This window comes from Carcharodon carcharias, chromosome 3 (genome assembly GCF_017639515.1).
Source record: "Carcharodon carcharias isolate sCarCar2 chromosome 3, sCarCar2.pri, whole genome shotgun sequence".
Taxonomy (NCBI): domain Eukaryota; kingdom Metazoa; phylum Chordata; class Chondrichthyes; order Lamniformes; family Lamnidae; genus Carcharodon; species Carcharodon carcharias.
In genome coordinates, this window is record NC_054469.1 from 196,778,363 (window position 1) to 196,793,162 (window position 14,800).

A 14,800-nucleotide genomic window follows, 5' to 3' on the forward strand; every position below is an offset into this window, starting at 1 on the left:
GGTACCCAGGCAGCTCCCACGACGCCTACATCCTCAGACACTCCCAAGTGCCGGGGCTCTTCACTGCTCCAGCCCGGCTTGATGGATGGCTGCTGGGTGACAAGGGCTATCCCCTCAGAAGGTGGCTCATGACGCCTCTCTGCCATCCACTATCAGAAGCTGAGCAGTGGTACAATAGGAGCCAAGCCTCCACAAGTGCGCTGGTGAAGAGAGCCACCGGTCTTCTCAAGATGTGCTTCCGATGCCTGGACCTCTCAGTGCCCCCCAGATCGTATCTCAGTGATAGTGGTTGCATGCTGCGCACTCCACAATCTTGCGCTGGAAAGGGGGGACGCAGTGAACGATGAAGACATTGAAGCCATGGATGCGGCTGCACACGATGAGTCCAACAGTGATTCTGAGAATGAGGAAGCACAGGGGAGCGACGAGGGGCTAAACACTGACCCGGGACTACACCAAGGAGGCAGGGACACCTGGGAGACTTTAATCCAACAAACCTTCAGCGAGCTCAACACAATTGGATCAGGAGGACCAGACTTGCCTGGTGCTTCCATACTCGGCACTTAAGTGCTAAATCTGCCAGTTCATCAGCTACAACTTAGGGCTTTGGACATAAACTTCAGTGTCCACTCAAACACTCATGACATGTATGTAATACATACCAATGTAGAACCACCCTCAGTCATGGTAACGCATCTGGTTTTAATTTTCACCATCAGAAGGTCACACAAAATCAAAATAAAACATTTTTCAAGCATAAACAAATAATATGTCCCTAATTTCAGACAAACACAAAATCACCAGTGAGAAACCAGTGTGCCTAAGATGCCTTATGCTTACGTTTCCAGGTGCTACGTCTTGGTGCTGCCCCATCGCTCGGAGTGACATCTGAGACGGCCTGCCGACTCTGTTGTCCTGTTGGTCTCAATGACCTTGGCGGTCATTCTCTGGGCCGTGAAGCCTGTGCTGGCCCCCCTGGGAGGGATCTGCCAGGTCCACAGCTGGCATTTCCCCAGTTGTCGCTGCCTCGCCCGATGAAGCGGTCACTGGGAGAGGGGCAGAGCAGCTGCCACCCTCATCCGGAGCATCCTGAGGAGCCCGCAGATACGACAGGCAGCTGCTCCGCTGACATAAGGTTGCCCCGGACCTCCCTGCTCACCGTCAACGGATGGGCAACGAGTTGGGAAGCTTGAAGCCCACACCATCTCCCACATTGGCACTGACCAGCTGTGGCCATTGGTGCTGTGAGGGCTTGCAGGTCCGAGCATAACCCCAGGAGAACCTGATTGTTCTCCTGGAAGCCCCTCTCCACGAGAGTCGCCACTCTCCCCATGGAGGAAGCATGACGCTCTGCCATGAGGCTCAATGCATCAGTGATGCTCCGTGTGGACTCCTCCACCACGGACACCAAATGAATTATCGTCTCATGTAACACTCCCAGATGCTCCCGCACACCCAGTCACATTTCCTGCAGCTGCTGCGTCGTGGACGACTCCAGAGGCACATCAAGCACCAACTGAGCGTGTGCCTGGTCCCCTGCAGTCCTCTGACTGCTGGCACCATCGGCACTCTGTCTCTGCCAGCTCCTCCAGTGATTGTGAAGTGCCCTCTCCACTGAGCCCCGGGACACTAGCCAATGTTGCAATGCCCACCAAGGTGCTAGAATCTGCGCTGGTGCCTGCCTCGCAGAAACGGTGTGACGCAGGTGACACTTGAGGGCCCTCAGGTGTGAGAGGGGGAATTCCTCCTGCCAGCCATGCTCTGATGATGCTGAAATTAACAACAAGGTCAGTGGATCAGTTAGCGTGCACACAGTGACACACTTCATCCCTTTCCCCCGGCTCATTATGCGCTCAACCTTCCAGAACCTATGGACACGAATATTGGCGGGGTGGCAAATAGTCAGGAGGATACCGTTATATTACAGGCGGATACAGACAGGCTGGTCAGTTGACCTAAGGAATGCTAAATGGAATGTTTTTTGGTAAGTGTGAGATGATGTACTTGGGCAGGAAAAACAAGGTACGGGAATACAAGAGGAACGGTTGTATCGTGGAAAGTAAGGAGGATCAGATGGACCTTGCTGGGCATGTCGACAGGCCCCTTAAGGTGGCGGCACAGGTACATAAAGCATTTAAGAAGATCAATGCCATACTTGCCTTTATTAGCCGAGGAATAGAATATAGGAACTGGGAGGTCATGTTGCAAGTGCAGAAAACGCTGCCTAGGCCACAGCTATAGTTCTGCGTGCAGTTGTGAAATGCGCTTCACAGGAGGGATGTGATTGGAGTGGAGAGAGTGCAGAGGTCGTCGACCAGGATGCTGGCTGGACTGGAGAGTTTGACTTACGAGGAGGCATAGCATAGACTGGGGTTATTTCCCTGGAGCAGAGGAGATTGAGGGGTGACATTATTGAGCTTTATAACATTATGATGGGCATAGATAGGGTCAACAGAAAGGAACTTTTCCCCTTGGTGGAGGGATGAGTAACCTGTTGGCATTGATTTAAGGTAAGGGGCATGAGGTTGACAGGTGATGTGATGAACAACATTTGCACACAGGATGTGTTGGGAATGTGGGACGCACTGGCTGAAAGGGTGGTGGATGTAGAAACCCTCCTAACATGTAATAAGTATTTGGATGTGCAGATGAGATGCCATGGTATAAAAGGCCATGGGGATAGTGGTGAGAAATGGGATAAGGCGACTTTGGAAGGTGCTAGACATGTGCAACTTTGCAGGGCTGAGGGACCTTTGTCTATGACCCACACCTCTGACTGCTCACTCACAGACTAATAGAATGTTGCAACAATAATGATTCGAACAATCACCAGGGCTATGGATGGTGGGAGGATAGAATGGATCTCGCTGTTGACCTCAAATTCCTGGCCATTTCACCCCAGCCTCACTGATACCAGTGGACCTGGGCGCATGGTGCCTCTCAAGCTCCAGGGTCTCCTGCTTGAATCAGCTTAAAGTCATGAGCTGGGCCTGGCTGCCTCCAGTCCTCGCACGCTCAGATGCATTGTAAGCATTCTTCTCCTGTAAAGCACAGAAGACCTTTCATTGCGGCTAATCGCACATGGACTGTGCATGCGCACGCCGCACCCCAACCACAGTGGCCTATATCAGGCCTCCAGTGCCTCCTCTCCCCGTTACTGCTGATCAGTCACACAAAGATAGTACGCCTGCTCCCAACCCCCCCCTCAACAGCCACGTTGGACACATTCTGCATCCATCACTTTAGGAAACACACGGTCTTTGCTCCTATAGCAAGGAGGCGCAACTACTAGCAGCGTCAAGGACAGCAGATGGCTCTTGGTTACAAGACCTTGAAGCTCCCCTTCCACAATCTCATCACCATGAACAGGACATGTGTTGGAGTTCTGAGTATGCACCTAGCTGCATCTCCTGCAGGTTTCCCCCAGAATAGTCATGTGCGACTAAGAGCAACACATGGTGCGGGGGAGAACTCATCTCCTCATGAACCACTCAGACTGATGTAAGCATGGGCACTATCTGCTTGCCCACCCAGCGTATGAGAAATGCCCAACATGATTCAATGCAGAAACGACAGCAAGACTTGGGGGAGGGGGGGCCTCAAAGGCTAAGGCTAAGAGTACCTGCTGGGTTAAATGCCCAATGCCAACATGGTACTCACCCTTCCCGAGCGCAACAAATCGTTGAAGCGCTTACGGCACTGGATCCAGGTGCACCGCACCACGTCATGGAGCTCACCACCTCCGACACCTCCTCCCAGGCACGTTTGGTCATGTGGAGGGGGGCCTCATCCTCCCATCCTGGGGGACCAACACCTCCATGAGGAGGGCAGCAAGGCAGTCATCAGAAATGCAAGGGGCACATTGGCCCCCCCGCTAGCCTACCCTGCAGCCTGCCCTGTTCCTGTGGCAGACCCTGCAGCCTGTCCTGCTCCTCTGCCCTTCCCTCCAGTGTGCCCTGCTGAGCCGACAGCCTGCAGTGTGACCTGGACGTGGCCATTGTGAGCAGCCTACATGAGGCTGCCATGCCTTCCTTTAAACAGACTGCCAGGTCGCCATTTGACCCAGCGGTCTGTGCATGCCCACCACAGGCCGCACACTCCTGCTATTCAAGGGAGACAGAAATGCGCTGGGCGGGTCTTAATTACCCCGCCCTCACAAAATGGCATCGCAGCCCCGATCACAGGCGCCGATTGGTTCTGTGACTGCCCGCGGCCGTTCATGCTCTGTCCGGCCGGTAGGCAGAAAATTCTGCCCTTGGTCTCATATATGACCCGGAGATGAACTTCCTACCTCATATGTGTACCACCAGTAAGACCTCCTGTTTTCACCTCTTTAACAACTACTGCTGAAATCCTTATCCATCACCCATGACTTTGTTACCTCTAGCCCTGACTATTCTAACCCACTCCTGGCCAGCCGCCCATATTCTACCCTCTGTAAACTTGAAGTCATCCCAAAACTCAGCTGCCCATGTCCTAACGTGCACCAAGTTCTCTTCACCCACCGCCTCTGTGTTCACTAGGCTACATTCAGCTCAATTTTAAAATTCTCACCCTTCTTTTTCAAATTCCTCCATGGCCATGTCCTCGATCCTAATCTTGTAATTTTTCTTGACCGAGAAAATCTTTCCCCTAAATTTCATGAAGGTCCCTTAATCTTTTGAGGAGGTGGGTAAGAACTTTGCCAAACATTTCCATAGGAGATTGCCACAAACATCAAAATCTAGGGATGCAAGTTTAAACTTAGAAAGAGGAAGGCCTCAAGATAGCTAAGATTTAACTACTTTACAAAGGAGGTGATGAACATACAGACCAGATCTGTCCAGAAAGAGAGTGGAGGTAGATTGTGTGGGACACTCTAAAAGAGAAGTGGATAGATATTTGAGGAAGTTGGTAACTGAGGGGACAGGACACTCTTTTATGGGACTGACCTGATGGATGGCAGTCTTTCCTGGTACTGTACTTGTTATACTTCGATTGAAGATAAATGAATTGGAGAAGATCCAAAGAGTGCATGCTTTTTGTAAGAAGTGAGACTGATGACCTGAATGGTCTTTTCTCATCCAACATGTTCTCATATTTTATGAATCCGAAACTACAGTTTCATTCAGGCTCATATGCTCAATTTGCAGAGTTAAAATGGAAACAAACGTGGGTGAAACTTGAGTTCTTTGATAAGTTTTATAAAAAAGTTAGGGTCAAATGTTAATTTCCAAGTATTCTAGTATTGCTCAATATAACAGTGTAACCTACCCTTGTTCTCAGGTGAATTTGGGGGATGAAAACCTTCACCTTGGGCATCAAGTAGTAGAATGAAGTACTTCCAGGTCAGGTGCTCCTTCTACTCTTAACAATGTATCTCAGGCACAATTTGAAACAACTTTGACTAAGGTATATTTTTCCATTGTTATGTTGGAGCCTCTCCAAGTGAGAATGCCAATTAGGTACTGCTTTGCATTGTGGCTCTATGACCCATTAGAAGTTGATCAAACTGGTTTCATTGAAGGCATTCACGGCCAGTTACACAGTAAGCTTTATATGTTGTATATTTATAAGCTTGCCAATTTGTACATCTTGTTCTAAATTCAACATTCAACAGGAATGCTAACTGCCAAATTTGATGCTTAGAAATTTGACACTTAGCCGAATGACTGGTTTGAATAGTGAAACAGCACAATTTCTGTAGGTTTTCCATTGCACCATCATCAAGAAAGAACAAAAATACTATAGATGCATGTAAATCAAGTGTCTGAATAAAATCAAGAATTGTCATTTGTTAGGTTCATGACACTAGTCTTTAGTTTAGTAATACCTCTAGTTTATTTTGAAGGCCAAGTTAGAAAACGAAACTTATTGTCATACATAGTCTGACAATTTATACTGTCCCTCAGTTCTAAACAAGGCAACTTAAAAATCAATGAAGAGAAAATGGATTTGGAAGCTGTTAGTTTTACACATTCCTAATTTTTTTTCTGGAGTTTGCTGCTATTTTATGAATCTGTGCACGGTAAAGTCTGAGCTAAAAGAGGTTGAAGCTCAATGGACATATAAGACAGGGGTTGGCTTGGCCTTGCCACAACAAGGTTGTAATAATTAGTTGACCATTTCAGCATTTACATCTGTAACAACTGAGAATTTACAGAAAGTATTATCAATACTTGTGTGAACAGCACAAGAGGAAAACTGGGCTGTCAATTCAACTGTACCTTTCCCAGTGCTGTTAAAAGCTGGAAGTCGATGTTATCTCTGTGTCTCAGAATTTTAAGGATGCCATCCAGATAGACTTGGTCTTTGCTAAAACAGCCTAAATAAGACAAATCAGATATGCTTAATAAATTATTTCTCTATCACCAAGAATAATTTTCATGCTGTATTCTCACATCAATCTGGGGGGGGAGGAGGATAAGGAAACAGGGGAGTTGGGGGTGGGTAGAAGAGAGGGAGAGGGTGGGGGGGGAAGTGAGAGTGTTGGGGGGGGAAAGAGAGGAAGGGACATAGGAGAGGGAAGAGATGGAGAGGGGAAGAGAGGGACAGAGGGAAGGAAGAACAAAGGGAGAGAGGAAGGGACATAAGAGAGGGAGGAGATGGAGAGGGGGGAGAGAGGGATAGAGGAAGGGAAGAACAAAGGGAGAGGAAGAGAGGGAGGGGAAGAAGAGAGGGTGGGGGAGAAGTGAGTGACTGGAAAAACAAGGGAATGGAAGGGAGGAGGAAAAAGGAAAGCAGTCATTGAGGGGGAAGAAAAAGACAAAGAATGAAGGAAGGCAAAGAACAAGAGAAAAGTTTCAGTTACAGAGAAATTTATAAAGAAAGGAGGTTTCACAGATAAATGAAAGAGCAATTTTCATCACCTCAGGATATTCCAAACCACTCTACAGCCAATTAAGAACTTTTGAAAAGTAGTCACTGTTGTAAAGTGGCGATACTGTACAACCAATTTCCACACAAGTACAAAAGAGAAGTTCACATGTAGACAGAGTGAAGACATTGTTCAATTGAGTATAAACAAAGCTGAGGCATGGAGTTAAAAATGTTCAGAGAGAAAGAAGTTCAGACACATGAGAACTGAGAGAAGCACAGGTATACAAGAGAGAGGGAAAATTGGGCAAAGACATATTCATGGTGATAGACAAAGAAAACATACACAGCTGTAAGAAAGAAATAAGTTGCATTGACATGGCACTGTTAATATCTTCAGGACATCCAAACGTGCTTCACAGTTAATGAATTATTTCTGAAGTGATATGTAGACAAATGATGCAATCAAGTTGCACAGAGCAAAGTATCACCAAAAGTAGTGATTTAAAAGACCTGTTTTTCTATTTTGGCGATGTTGATTGAAGGATAAATGTTAGCCAGGAAATCAGAAGAACTCCCCTGTTCTTCTTTAAATAGTGCTGACATCGTATTTCATACCAAATGCGGCACATCTGTCAGTGCAGCACAAGAGTGCCAGCCTAGAGTACATGCTAAGGTCTGGCACATGAACCCACAATCCAATAATCCAAGGGAACTCGGCCTAACTCAACACTTGGAATTATGAATACACACAGGAATGGATATATGTATGTACACACACACACATCACAGACACATCACACACATACATCACATACACATCACACACAAGGACATTCATTGGTTTTGGGTTGACTTGCCACGGGCACCCATAAGGGGATGATTGTTAAGCATGAAAATAAAATCAATTTGCTCTAGAATTTTAAAATTTTGCTCAAAAAAATTATTTGTGACCATAATTCCCAAAACCATGTTTTAATATACATCAGCTGTGGCTCAGTTTTGTGGGCTCTGAGTCAGGTTGATGGTTTAAGTTCCAAGAGAGTTGAGCACAAGCTCTAGGTTGAACTCCAGCCTGAGAGGCAGAAGACAGAGAGTAGGGGTAACGAGCATGACATCTAATTGGCAGGATGTGACTAGCTGTGTCCCGAAAGGACTTGGATTGGGGCCTCAACTATTCACCGTACATATTAGTGACATCGATGATGGAATAGAAAGCTACATATCTAAATTTGACGATGAGACAAAGAGAGTTGGCATTGTAAGTGTCGATCAAAGAATAAAATTGCAAAGAGATATTGATATTTTAAGTGAATGAGCAGAACTGTGGCAAATGGATTTTTTTGTCGAAACATGTAAAGTCATCCACTTTGGACATAAAAATGTTAGAACTGGGTACTTCCTAAAATGGAAATAGCTAAAAACTGGCTAAAAACTGGCTGAGCAGAGAGATTTAGGGGCCCAGGACATAGATCATTAAAATGACATCAATAGATACAGAAAATAATCAAAAAATCTAATGGAATAGTGCCCTTTGTATCTAGAGTACTAGAATACCAAAGGTGTAGAAGTCGTGCTTTAGGTATCAAAGCCTTGATTAAACCAGTCATGGGTTCCATGAACAGTTCAGGGAACCGCAATTTAGGAAGGATATACTGGCCTTTGAGGGATTACAGCATAGGTTTACCAGTATGATAATTTAATCCTTGGAGGCCAGTTAAGAGCAGTGATTACACAAACTGTTTATCTTGACATTTAGAAGGTTAAAGAGCGATTTGATTGAAGTTTAAGTTAAGGGGAACAGATAAGGTATATGGAGAAAAACTATTTCTGCTGGTTCAGGAGTCTACTAAAAATTAGAGCTAAACCTTTCAGTTGTGAAATTAGGAAGCACTTCTACACACAAGGTGTGGTAGAAGTTTGGATCATTAATGTTAGATCAATTGTAAATTTTAAGTCTGAGATTAATGGATTGTTATCCAAAGGGATATGAGGCCAAAGGTGGGTATTTGGAGTTAAGTTGCATATCAGCCATGATCTCATGGAATAACAGGATCCACACACTAAATGGCTTATTCCAGTTCCTATGCTTTTACTGAGTGTATTGACAGTAGCACTGTCATTTTTCAAACGAGACATTGTATCAAGGCCCTGTCTGTCCTCTCCGGTGGAAGTAAATGTTTCCACTGCTTTTTGAAAGAGCAGGGATTTTCCCAGTTCCCTGGCCAATATTTATTCCTCAACCAACGATCACCCAAACAGATGCCATTATATATCATTGTTGTTTAAGGGAATTGTGTGTATAAATTGGCTGCCCCGTTTCCTACATTACAATATAGATTATACTTCAAAAGTACTTAATTAGCTCTAAACTGCTTTGGGAAGTCCTGAGGTGCTATGATGTAAGTTAATTCTCCCTCTTTTATATTACATAGTATTTACAACATGGAAACAAGTCAATTGGGCCAATAGCTCCTAAACAGCCAGTACTTGACCTCCACATGACCCTCCTCCCACCCTTTCTCATTTAATCTCATTAACGCTTTTCAAACCCATCAACATCTATTGCCTAGAAGAACAAGGGCAGTAGGCGCATGGCAAGACCACCACCTGCAAGTTTCCCTCCAAATCACACACCATCCTGACTTGGAAATATATTGCTGTTCCTTCATTGTCACTGGGTCAAAATCCTGGAACTCCCTACCCAACAGCACCATGAATGTATGTACACCACATGGACTGCAGCTCTTCAAGGCATCAGCTTACCACCACCATTCGCTAGGTTAATTAAGGATGGGCAATAAATGCTGGCCTTGCCAGCAATGCCCACATCCCAGGAAGGAATAAAAACATCCTTCTATTCCTTTATCCCTCAGGTGTTTATGTAGCTTTGCCTTAAATGCTATACTATTGAGGCAAATACTATTTAACTCAACTACTCCTCGTGGTAACAAGTTCCATATCATAAGCAATCTCTCAATGCTTACTGGATTTGTTAGTAACTATTTTATATTTATGACCCCTAATTTTGGTCTCATCCTGATACAAGTAGAAACATTTGCTTTACATTGCATAACTTTCCTCCTTTCAAATTTATACTGCACTTAATTCCCTTCTTCCCTCTGCCATAAGACTAATCATCAGCAAGAAATCACAACTAGTTAAATAGATCAGTTTATTAAAAGCAAACTATTCCAGTCATACAGTTGACGAAGTGATTTCTTGCTCATAGAATATGCCTGCAATCTGAACCATGTCTCTGATGGCATTCAAGCAACGTGAGTCATAGAACTGTGGACATCAATCATTCAAATAACCCATAACACTAGCACAGCTCTCCTAACAGTAAAGTCTCAGAGCACAGCATATAAACATCTGCATTTGACATTTTCACCATTGCACTTACATTTAATATGTGTAAAAGTGCTCCTTTACACTGCAAAACTGAACAATAGGTCATTGAGTATGGAAGTTGCAGTTGTCTACAGGCTTCAGAAGTGATGCTCATCTGATGTTAAAGACCCTTTACTTCTGATTTACATCTAATGCAAGTGATTTAAAAAAGTGTTTTGGCCCCTTATGGGCATGCCTGATAATGCCCATTGTGATTCTGTGATCAGCTTTATTTGCCTTGTATGCACCCACTACTTCTGAATTGTCACACCGCTTGGCAGACACCTGACAGCGGATGAGCTAAAATTTGCTTCAATTAAATATTGGGACAACTGAAGCCATTATTTTTGGTTCCCACCTTAAGCTCCATTCCCTAGCGATTGATTCCATTTCTTTCCATGGCCACTGACTCAGACTGTTCACTTTGGTGTCCTATTTGACCTTGAGCTGAGCCTTTGACCCCACATCCTCTTAATTGCCAAGGCTGACATCGACCTTCTCCACTTCTGCCTCAGCTCATTTTCTGCTGAAACATTCATCCATGCCTTTGCTAGACAATTCAATTCCAAAGTTTTCCTGGCCACCTCTCACCATGCAGCCTCTGTAAACTAGAACTTGTCCAAAATTTTGATACCTGAATCCTAACTCGCACCATGTCCTGTTCATTATCACCCCTGTGCTCACTGACTCTCACAGCAATGCCTCAATTTTAAAATTCACATTCCTGTTGACAAATCCCTCCAGATCTCTATGACCTCCTCTAGCCCTACAATCCTCCATTATTTCTGTGCTCTTTTAATTCAGGCCTCTTGCATTTCTTCACTTTACCATTGGCGAAGGTGCCTTCAGCTGCCTAGGCCCCAATGAAATTCCTTCTCTAAACTTCTTGTTCCCTCTACCCCTTTCTTCTCCTTTAAGATGCCCCTTAAAACCTAACTCTTTGATAAAACATTTGGTCACTTGTCCTAATATCTCCTTACGTGCTTCAGCGTCAAATTTTATTTGATCATTCCTTGAAGTGCTTTGGGACCTTTTACTATGTTGAAGGTGCTATATAAATGCAAGCTGTTGTTATAGTTTATTTGTCTGCAAACTCCCATTGTGACTTAGTTTATTCTCCTATTAAATGTTGTGAAGCTTCAATGTTGCATTTTGTTATAATGTAATCATAAAAGTAACAACATTGTAAAAGTATTTACATACGAAAATTCTATCAGTTAAAAATGGCGAGGATATTGAGAAAATGTAGGTGCAGGAAAAGAACTGAAAATGTTTAATGCCTTCCTAACTGGCAGAAAGAACACAGGATTTCCCCCAATGACTCAAAGAACAGTGGGTAGTTGAGCCATGCAAATAAGGTGTTTGATCCCTAAGCACTGACATTTATGAGCAGGTACATTTGGAATGGGGACAGCAGAAGAGTAGTAGTGGATTGGGGGAGAAGTTTTGGACAGGAAACCTGAGAGTTCAGGTTCAGCAGCCACATCACTGCCTCACCACTGTGGGGAGCTAGAAGTCATGTACTAAAGCTAGATGATCCTGATTATTTTTTCTCCCCTCTCCTCTTCTGAAGGCACAGATCATTTGCTAGAATTCAGTTCCACATGCACTGGCAGCCACCTGATTGCTTACTCAATTGGCAGTGTGCCAAACGTGGCAACAAACTTTGGCATTGCCCTGGTCCTATCCTCTCGATCTCACACATGTGCCAAAAGTCACTGGACAGCAGAGGAGCAGGAACACTGGCTGATTTCCCTCCTCTAATTTAAGGGTCACTGAAAGCAGTTGTCTCAATATTACTGTTCCCAGTGGAGATCAACAAATTTCAACAGACCAGGAATCAAATTTGGTCTGTGGTTCAACTACACAATGGAGAAACCATATTGTTGAAGACAATCTTCATTATTTATGATACATTTAAGGGGAAGCTAGATAAATGCATGAGGAAGAAAGGATTAGAAGAATATGCTGATATAATTAGAAGTGGGCTCATGTGAAACATAAACACCAGCAAAGACCAGTTGAGATTAATGACCTGTTTGTGTGCTGTAATTTCTCTATAATTATCTGCATTAAATAATCATCATCTTTGGATTTCCTGAAAAGAAGGAAGGTGCAGTTCAGTTACATGATCACAATCATTCAAAGTTGCAGGGACAAAAATCTTAAGATTATATTCCATGGATATGATCGCTAACCGTGTATTGAAATCTGTTTCATTCAAAGTTTCTACCTGGTTGTGATGTGTCAGTCTGACCACGTTTGGCTCGCACACAATAATCCCACCGAGTGTTTGGGTTTTCCACAAATTTCCCAATGTCCAGGAAGAGCTCCCTAAAGGACATGTGACTGGCCTGGTAGACTGTGTAGTAGAGCAGAGCTGCTCTCCAGAGGAAAGGGTCCTTGTGGAACAGCACACTGTGAATACTGGCCAGTCCCTCTTCAGTTGGGTTGATTGGTTTAAGCCCATATTTTTTACGACCATTCCAGTTACACCAGGGCTGTAGATTGTTGTTTAAACCTCGAAGGTAATGGGTACCTGTGCAAGCAATTCAATATTAATTCCACAAGACTCGCTAGAAAGGAAAATTCGCAATCAAGCCAGATATATTTTACCAACCTTTAGACCCAAGTTAACCAGAGACACAGCACACAGTTTGTTTTGCTTTAAAGGGCAAAGCAGGTAGATTCAAATATTTCCAATTAAACTAACCAGTGTGGGCTTTTTCCAGCATTGGATCTTATTTATTTATTCTGCTTTTAAGATAAAATTTGCCTGGACTTCCATTTACTGCTGTTAGTGGGAGCAGACCTTTGGCAATGACCCCTGTGGTTAGACACAGAAAGGCGTGAAAATGTCCGGTTAGTCTCTTCTATTTGTCCTTCCCTCCAAAGGCAATCTTTTGCACAGCAGTTGTTGTGGGACTTAAAATTGCACTTATATAGCACCTAGTCACATCTTAAATGTCCCAAAGCACTTCACAGACAAGCAATTATTTTGAAAAGCAGTGGCTATTTGACAAATACAGCAGCCATTTTGTCTGCAGCAAAATCCCACTAACAGCAAAGAAATAAATGACCAGATTTGCTTGAAGACACCAATATGATCTCTAGTTTTCTACAACTAGTGCAAAGAATTCTCACTAAATAGGCAGATAGGCCTTGGTTTAATGCCTGATTCAATTCACCAACAATGCAATATTCAGAATACTGCATTACAAAATCAACTCAATTATGGGCCCAAGCCTTGGTCTGCCACTTGACTAACTATTTACCCTAGAAGCAACAGAGTTGCCAACTGAGCCTAGCCTCCATATCCCAGGACTGAAGAGCTGAAAAATAACAGTGAGAGACCCCACTGCTAGTTATTATTTGGTATCACACTGCTGGAAAAAAATGTGCCTCTATGCATCTGGCGAGATGGCTTTGAATTGATGGCCCATCAACCCATTGACAGTTCAATAGCCAGCAACATGCATTCTTCATATTCTTAAATGAAAGGTGACCACTTGAGTGTTATAACCAGATGGGGTGGATAGAGTCAATGTACAGGATTGCTTCAAGCTGGAAAGGAGGAGGAATCATTATATCGTACTCTAGGCCTACATACTTACCATATACAATCTGCAACTGAAGTACTTCAAGCTAGGTGTATTGGGTGACTCCAATCTATGATACTTTTCCAAGTACATTACAAATTACTTAACCACAACTTTCTAGATATATGTCTACAAATACATGTCATGGCGAAGCTGAGAGGGGAATATATTCAAGGATTTTGTTCAGTATTGGAAAATTACTCATTATTGCACTAGCTCCTAACCTGTTAAATGGACATTCATTTTAAAGTAGGAACAAATGCTCTGGTTACCATCTCAAGGTTATTTGTTGGCCTATTGATTTTAGCACTGACTCCCCTACTTTTTGAGTCACAGTTACGAAATGTCAATGTGCATTCTCAAACCTATCTCATGTCTCAACATTCCCTCTAGCCAGTGCTCTCGAGCAGTAGAAACATTGATGGTCAGAGTCGGACGTCCGTTCACTATTGTCATAGAGGCACGGGAAAGTAGATCATCTGTTAAGTGGACTGCAATCTGCAAAGTTAAAAAAATGAAATGTACTTAGAAGGCTTACAGGACAGTCACAGCCTGTAGTAACTAAACAGAACATAGTGATACTAAAAATACATGGAAAATCCTTCACCTAAATTTAATAAAACAGAAATAATGGATGAAAATTCCCCTTGAACTCCTGGGCTTTATTTACACATCCTTAATTTTTGAGTTTCATAGCAGCATTTGTGTAGGCAACTGGAACAAATAGATTTCCTTTAGTAAGGAATTGATTCATACTTCCCTAGGAGTTCCCAGGTCTAATGCCTGACGTGTTTAGAGGGCTAGGCCAGAAATTTATCTATGTTGGGTGGGCTGGGCGGAAGCGGGCACAGAGACAATTGCCACCCACGATCGGCTGTGCACCGCCATTTTACGTTGGGGGGCCAATTAAGGCCCGCCCAGTATGACACACAGCCAGTAGTGCTCAGCGCTACCTGCGCGGGCATAGGGAGGAGGGAGGAGGGATAGTCGGAGCCTGCGCTCTTTCAAGCATG

At 44.0% G+C, this 14,800-nt stretch overlaps 1 protein-coding gene across 5 annotated transcripts in view; it reads right to left on the minus strand.

The window, feature by feature from the left end:
* si:dkey-222b8.4 (uncharacterized protein KIAA0895) overlaps window positions 1-14,800 on the minus strand; it is a 55,193-nt gene that overhangs the window by 10,586 nt on the left and 29,807 nt on the right. For 3 of the 5 annotated variants that reach the window (XM_041184883.1, XM_041184884.1, XM_041184882.1), the window contains 3 exons: window positions 14,153-14,285; window positions 12,422-12,727; window positions 6,207-6,304 (listed from right to left, as the gene is read on the minus strand). In XM_041184883.1, the coding sequence (XP_041040817.1) occupies window positions 6,207-6,304; window positions 12,422-12,727; window positions 14,153-14,285 (537 nt within the window). Of the gene's footprint in view, window positions 1-6,206; window positions 6,305-12,222; window positions 12,287-12,421; window positions 12,728-14,152; window positions 14,286-14,800 lie in introns of those variants that run through there. The other 2 variants (XM_041184885.1, XM_041184887.1) reach the window with 2 other exon arrangements.